We start from the raw sequence: 8,057 nt of genomic DNA, 5'->3' as shown, positions 1-8,057 counted from the left end.
GTGTAGACCACCGTAAGGCAATGAGTGGGTCTGAAAAGATCACAGCATAGGTCATCACTCACCCTTCTCATGGCTCTGATAGGAAGAGTGTCTCATGAGGCCTACTGGGCCCTCATAGATAGTAAAGCGTTAATCGTGCTCAGGGCAGGCTTGATACTGTGATGAAGCAGGGGGAAGGTGGCATCCAGGGGGCTCACTTATCGCCACCCCTACATATAGCAGCAAGCCGTCAATCAGGTAAGTGAGGGCAGGCTGCTTGTCAGGAGCCAGCAGCAAGGTCGGAGGCCTCGGAAGAGGAAAGGCATGTCAGCTGCTCTAGGCTGTGTGGTGCCAGATCAGTAGTAGGTCGTGCGAGTCCTGGGCAGAGTCGCTCAGTGCAGGGAGGCAGCAGGGTCAAGCCAGACCATGCCCGCCATCTCACAGCCCCACCGGGCTCGAAGCTAGCAAGAAGAGAAGGGCTGCTCCCCAATGGTGCACTTTCAATTGGCAGGCACCCGCTGAGGCCAATGCAGGCCGCAATGGAGACCAGCAATGGAGGACAGGCTCTCAGGTGGTCCCCCGGTGGCACTAGTGGCACTAGTGGCCCTGTGGCAGACACCAACAGGGTGCCATGATGGATGGAACATCAGGTGAGCCCGCTGGGTGATGATTCTTGGCAGATTATTTCATCACCTGGCAGAGTCCTCTAAAGAGCGCCCATCTTACTGCCAGGCTAGGCTCTGCCCCCAGTACAAATGTTGTTATTTGTACTTCATGCCATGCCTTGAATGTTCATTATTCAAAATGATAAATTGCTTCTTGAGTACCTGTTCCTTGTGAGCTTTGATTTAACTGAACTAAAACTGACTTTCTGTATTACCCTGAGCATGGCTTATTTTTTGGAATTCTATTCACCTTTAATTAACCCTGTGACCTTGGGCTGCTCTGTTACCAACATTCTTTTCCATTTGTTTCTTGGTCAAACGTGACTGGGGGTGAGTGTTTGACCATGTTCAGCACTCCATCAATCATCTTTTTGTGTTGCTTTAGATGCCATGTACACTATACAACATCTTGCTATTTCTATTTTAGAGAGGCATGCTTTTTATGTTGAGAACAGGCTGATTTTCCAAACTTTTTTTAGGTCCAGAATTACCTAAACAGGTGCCCTTAAATCAGGATTAAAAAGCTACTGAAGATGTACTGTGGGAATTTAAATTTGCTAATTGGAGTGTAAATTCGGCGTAAGAGGTGGTAACACTGCTGTCAATGAATGGAGAATAGCTACTAATAGATTAAACATTTCAGCCAAATAGCATAAGGCATTACAATAAGTGAAGGAACTGTCTGCACTTACAAGGTATGTTTGTTTCAGTTTTACTTACAGGACTGAACTCAGTTAGGCATTTGAATTATGAGTTATTTGTTCCTAAAATGCCAGATCAAGTCTCTGTAACAGGGAATTTAGAACAGAGTTCTACCTAAAACATTGCATCTTCTAATTTCATCAGAGGACAGGGATATCAGAAATTGTGCTATTAATTTGGTTGGGGTTGTGCCTAATCTACTTAATAAACATAGGGCCTCACTCCGCCCGCCTGGCGGGAACCGCCAAATGGCCGCTCCGCGGTCGAAAGACCGCGGAGGCCATTCTGGTTTTCCCGCTGGGCTGGCGGGCGACCGCCAGAAGGCCGCCCGCCAGCCCAGCGGGAAACCCCTTCCCACGAGGAAGCCGGCTCCGAATGGAGCCGGCGGAGTGGGAAGGTGCGACGGGTGCAGTTGCACCCGTCGTGAATTTCAGTGTCTGCACAGCAGACACTGAAATTCTTTGTGGGGCCCTCTTACGGGGGCCCCTGCAGTGCCCATGCCATTGGCATGGGCACTGCAGGGGCCCCCAGGGGCCCCACGACACCCCATACTGCCATCCTGTTCCTGGCGGGCGAACCGCCAGGAACAGGATGGCGGTATGGGGTGTCGGAATCCCCATGGCGGCGCAGCAAGCTGCGCAGCCATGGAGGATTCCGTCGGGCAGCGGAAAACCGGCGGGAGACCGCCGGTTTTCCTCTTCTGACCGCGGCCAAACCGCCGCGTTCAGAATGCTCTGCGGGGCACCGTCAGCCTGTTGGCGGTGCTCCCGCCGACCCCGGCCCCGGCGGTCCTTGACCGCCGGGGTCAGAATGACCCCCATAATCTATTTAAATCACAGCATAGTTTCAAGACAATACCTGCATAGAGTTAGTTCCTGTGTCACAGGAAGCAGGCTATTCCCATGAAAAATGTGTTTTAGGGTCAGACAGTACCAACTCCCTTAAAGGCCAGAAAACAACATATAACATTACCAAACCAATTTAGAAAAACTTAATAAGCTCAGAGGTTCACAATTGACAAGACCTAAGCAAGATTTCAAGCTGATTTCACCATATCACAGTTTGGGTATACCCAGTGGGTCATCATGTCCACAATCTTTGCCTTGGGACACTTGTCAACTTTTTGGAAACCAAATACCTCCAGCAAAGCAAGGTGGAAAGCTAAGGCAAGTGAAAGTCCCTTGCAGTCAGATACACCAAGCTCCTGCTCAAGCCACTGGTTTTGGTGCCAGATGCTCCAAGCAAGACACAGCTTGTGTCTTGCGCCACAAAGTTTGCTTCATCGCTGGAATAGATTCACTGCCTCACCTGGTATCTTACCTTCTAATTTATTCAATTCTAAAAATCTGCCAACGAAGCAAGGCAGGAAGCTATAGTTCCTCAAAGCTAGATACACCATTATTGAGCTCATGCTGAAGCCACTGGTATTGGTGCCAAATGCTCCAGGCAAGGCAGAGCTGGTATCTGGAGCCACCAAGGTTGCCTCACCACTGGGATAGATTTGCTGACTCACCTGGGTCTTTTACCTTCTGACTTTTCTGATTCTCAAAATCTGCCAAAGAAGCCAGGCAGGACGTTATAGCCAACAAATTTCCAACAGGGCAAAAAGCTCAGTGTAGGATTATCCTGGTTTTTTTGCTTGCACCTTCCCTGTGCAAGCCTAGAAAAGTTTCACCTAGTAACTCCTACAGCCTTCAGGATTTCCAGGTATGCTTCTAAGCACCTAGTTTCTCTATAGCCAGGGCTCCTGCACAACCCAGCCTTGTGAACAGTTTGGCCTTCTACGATACAGGAGTCCTTCTGCTTGATGTGTCCCTATAGCAGGTAACAGGAGATAAACCACTTGACCCTTGGAGAGCTATTCCAGCTTCAGTGTTCCGCTAGCAATCAGGAGGCCGTGTGCCATCTTTTTCCATCAATCAGGCCAACTCTTCTTCTTTCCAGATCTTCTCCTTGAAATTTTTGTGAGGAGGTGGCAGTTAAGTACCAGTCTTATCCTGTGCACCAGGCACCTAGCCTGTGATGGGGAGGTTTCGGGTTTCAATACCTATCTGAGATCAAATGCATTAGGTTCCACTCTCATAGTGGGGATCAGCAATTCTAGCATTTGGCGTCCTAGACTCGCAGTCATCTGCAGGTGCATGTTAGCTGATCCTGGAGTTTGCAAAGGTGATCTTTGAAGATATCTGGGTTTTCGTTTGCATCTGCCTTATGGATGATACAGAATATCTTGGATTATATCCTTCAATCTTCAGTGACCAGTAAAGTGCTGTTAATGCAAGTTTTGCATGGCCCACAAACTGAGGCATAATTTAGCAGTCTAGTTTTAAACTCTTTGAAGTGTGTCTGCAAATTTTGTAAGAAGGCCCTTATAGATAATACTACCTTTTAATTTGGCTCTAGTCAGCTCCACGTGGTGGTTAATGCTCTCTGTGTGCAAAAAACTTTCAATTTCAGAAGTTTAATTAAGTTTGAAAATGGAACTTGGGAATAGAAATTATACGTATAATATATGTACTGAGGCTTTCAGCCAGCACTCTTCTTTCATTGGCCTTTGTTCACCTTTTTCTTCCACCCACTACAGCATTCTGCATGGGCCACTTCACCCACTGGCTAACTTCACTGTGAGTGACAGCATTCTGCCCTTTCACAAGCAGCACTTCGACACACAAGGTAGTTCCCTTCAGTGACGGGGACTAGTAAAGTAATATGGGGGTCATTCTAAGTCTGGCGGGCGGCGGAGGCCGCCCGCCAGACTTCCCCCCTCCAAAATACCGCGCCGCGGTCGCAAGACCGCTGAGGGTATTTTGGCTTTTGCACTGGGCTGGCGGGCGACCGCCAAAAGGCCGCCCGCCAGCCCAGTGCAAAAACCCTTCCCACTAGGACGCCGGCTCAGAATTGAGCCAGCGGAGTGGGAAGGTGCGACGGGTGCAGTGGCACCCGTCGCGTATTTCAGTGTCTGCAATGCAGACACTGAGGCCCTCATTACGAGCCTGGCGGTCTGTGACCGCCAGGCTCGCGGTTGGCGGGAGCACCGCCGACAGCCCGGCGGTGCCCCGCAGGGCATTCTGACCGCGGCGCTTTGGCCGCGGTCAGTGCAGGAAAACCGGCGGTCTCCCGCCGGTTTTCCGCTGCCCGTTGGAATCCTCCAAGGCGGCGCAGCTTGCTGCGCCGCCGAGGGGATTCCGACCCCCCTACCGCCATCCAGTTCCCGGCGGTCCGCCCGCCGGGAACCGGATGGCGGTAGGGGGGGTCGCGGGGCCCCCGTAAGAGGGCCCCTAAATGTATTTCAATGTCTGCTGCGCAGACAGTGAAATACGCGACGGGTGCAACTGCACCCGTCGCACAGCTTCCACTCCGCCGGCTCGATTCTGAGCCGGCTTCATCGTGGAAGCCTCTTTCCCGCTGGGCTGGCGGGCGGCCTGAAGGCGGCCGCCCGCCAGCCCAGCGGGAATGTCAGAATTACCGCTGCGGTCTTTCGACCGCGGAACGGGAACCTGACGGCGGGACTTTGGCGGGCGGCCTCCGCCGCCCGCCAAGGTCAGAATGAGGGCCTGAAATACAAAGTGGGGCCCTCTTACGGGGGGCCCCACGACAACCCATACCGCCATCCTGTTCCTGGCGGGAGAACCGCCAGGAACAGGACGGCGGTATGGGCTGTCAGAATCCCCCATGGCGGCGCAGCAAACTGCGCCGCCCTGGGGGATTCCCAGGGCAGCGGAAAACTGGCGGGAGACCGCCGGTTTTCCACTTCTGACCGCGGCAAAACCGCCGCGGTCAGAATGCCCTGCGGGGCACCGCCAGCCTGTTGGCGGTGCTCCCGCCGACCCTGGCCCTGGCGGTAAGGAACCGCCGGGGTCAGAATCACCCCCTATGTGTCTTTTTGGACAGTATTTAGAGTAGTTTGAGAATATTTTTGCTTTTAGGAAATACTTTGCTATATATTTACAAGACCTCTAGCAAGAAAGTTTTCAAGAACCCAAACAAACATCGACCAAGTCAAAACGTTGGCAGCCAACGCTAGACCTACTGACCCTGCTAACGCTTGTTGCATTTTGAAATCCGTCAGTTTTGGAAATCATGTTGAAAACATAGGGGGTCATTCTGACCCCGGCGGTCGGGGTCGGCGGGAGCACCGCCAACAGGCTGGCGGTGCCCCGCAGGGCATTCTGACCGCGGCGGTTTGGCCGCGGTCAGAACAGGAAAACCGGCGGTTCCGCTGCCCTCAGGAAACCTCCATGGCGGCGCAGCTTGCTGCGCCGCCATGGGGATTCCGACACCCCATACCGCCATCCTGTTCCTGGCGGTTCGCCCGCCAGGAACAGGATGGCGGTATGGGGTGTCGTGGGGCCCCCGTAAGAGGGCCCCACAAATAATTTCAGTGTCTGCTTAGCAGATTCGTGACGGGTGCAACTGCACCCGTCGCACCTTCCCACTCCGCCGGCTCCATTCGGAGCCGGCTTCCTCGTGGGAAGGGGTTTCCCGCTGGGCTGGCGGGCGGCCTTCTGGCGGTCGCCCGCCAGCCCAGCGGGAAAGCCAGAATGGCCTCCGCGGTCTTTTGACCGCGGAGCGGCCATATGGCGGTTACCGCCAGGCGGGCGGCTACCGCTGCCCGCCAGCCTCAGAATGAGGCCCATAATCTTGAAATACATTTACACGTATACCTGCTTGTTCCGTATGAGTAGTCACTATCAGGTAATCATAGAAATGCAAAGGAGCACTTATGATCGGTTGTTGGCCTTTTAATTTTCAAAGCGGGAGCATTGCAAATAATAATGTTCGCAGTCCACCGCCATCTGCTTTCTGCAGCTTTTTGTTTCCTGCTGAGGGAGTTGGGAAAGGGCAAGATGTGAAAACTACTGCGAGTAAACAGGACCCTTATCTCCCGATTGATGTCCTGCAGAAAGTGTGGCAGGCAGTTGTACGTTTTATGACAAGGCAAGAAATAGAGAACAGACCCACCTTTAAATAATGAACACGCGCATTCACATTGAGGTCATTAGCAGTCACCTATTACAGTCCCAATGAATAGTGAAAACGAATCCCACTCACAGCGTTAAGGCGCCTCGACATTGCACTGCGAGCGCCTGTCTTCTTTCAGGCTGAAGGGCTGGGAGTGGAAAGGTTAACGCGGCTTGTTTATGCAGAGGCCTTTCGGAACTATTCTTTGCACAGCTGGCTTTAATAAAACCTGGGAAATAAGAACCTCGGATGCGGCAAAGCCCCTCCTACAAGGAGAAGCGTTCCAGCCCTGCTGTTACTTGGAATAAAACTGAGCATTGTGCACTACTCGGCATTCCACCAGCGATCCTCTAATCGAATATCCCAGGCTGAAACTAAGACCTTTGCAGTGGTGGAACACGCGCTGTCTTTTAACATACTCCCGAAATCAGCAACAATGGATCCACGGACCTTGCTTCTCTGCGCACTGCTAACTTTTAGTGCCACTGTTAACGGGCAGCAGCAGCAGGCGCTTATGGAGTACATGGAAAGAAGACTTGCAGTGTTGGAGGTAAGGTTACCTTTTTAACTGCTCGGCTGTGAAGTTAGTCATAAATGATCCATTTTCATATAGCGCTTTATGTAGCCCCATATGCGTGTCTCAGCCTGTTTTCATACAACTGCCATTTTTGGCAGGAGACAAAGTTGAGGCCAACAGATCTGACCAGAACAACAACAATTGTCAAATTAATGAGCCAGGTGTTAGTAGGCACGTTTCTCAGCCTCTTATTAGCTCGACGGCATACCTTTCTCTCTCGGGTCATAATACACAGGTTACCGTGCATACTTTAAAAGTGTCAGAACTGGACAGCTTCCCTCTGAAGTTAGTATTACAATAGGTGCTACACACGTGGGCAAAGCGTTTTTGTGGTATAGCGAGCAAGTGGCCCCATGTCATGCGTGACACTTTTAAATAGCTCTGGCGTCTTGTCAATATATGCTAGGATTTTAAGCCCTTGCCAATAACTGTAATTGTAATTGCATGTATATAGGCGTACTACCCCTGGCGAGGCGTTGAAGCGCGCTCTGCCAGGCAGCACGCTCTCTGGAACCCTAGGATAGTGGTTAGTCCGGTGTCATTGGTTATTGATGGTTATAGAGACTACTCCTGTGAGCTCAAGAAAACCCTTCCATACATTCACTCCAGTTTTTGTGCGGTAGGTTAAATCAATAGGAATGATTATCATTGGGGGAGGAGGAATAATGTTAGTTCATACAGATGGATTGTGGGTTTAATAGATGAGCAACAGGAGGTTGGGTATCTTAGGTTGCAGGGACATGACTTTAAAAAAAGGAGAGCTTGTGATGTTTGTTGGCGGTTTGCAAAACTAAATTAAAGATTAAGGAAGACATGCAAGTGACTCCGAGAAGATAGTGTTCAGAGAGGGGGGGGGGCGGACAGAAGATGAAAGAGAAGGAGAGGGCTGTTTAAAGAAAAAAGGAAAGGTGACAGTCAGAAGTTTTGAGTTCTGATCAATTTTCATGTTAGGTTTTAGAAATATGGAAGATACTTCTTTTGCGATAGCATGTATTTTGAGGATTCAAGACTTTAGAAAGAAGCTGCATTACTTGCAGGTGAAGATAGTGCTATATTCAACACTATAGACACCCAGCTCTCCTGTGCCCTTAAATGTTCTACATGAAAGACAAAAACGTAATTTGATAGTGTCTTTATGCATACATTTTCTAGCGGTTAAATGCTTCAGAAAG

General features: G+C 50.9%; 1 protein-coding gene across 1 annotated transcript in view; it reads left to right on the top strand.

The window, feature by feature from the left end:
• Positions 1-6,536: 6,536 nt before the first annotated feature.
• OLFML3 (olfactomedin like 3) overlaps positions 6,537-8,057 on the top strand; it is an 86,514-nt gene continuing 84,993 nt past the window's right edge. Inside the window, exon 1 of the mRNA XM_069238729.1 lies at positions 6,537-6,858. Coding sequence (XP_069094830.1) covers positions 6,745-6,858 — 114 coding nt within the window. The 5' untranslated portion in view covers positions 6,537-6,744. The remainder of the gene's footprint in view (positions 6,859-8,057) is intronic.

The sequence above is a fragment of the Pleurodeles waltl genome, chromosome 6, assembly GCF_031143425.1.
Source record: "Pleurodeles waltl isolate 20211129_DDA chromosome 6, aPleWal1.hap1.20221129, whole genome shotgun sequence".
Lineage (NCBI taxonomy): Eukaryota > Metazoa > Chordata > Amphibia > Caudata > Salamandridae > Pleurodeles > Pleurodeles waltl.
Note: the sequence above shows the minus strand (reverse complement) of the source record. Positions and strands in the feature narration are given on the sequence as shown.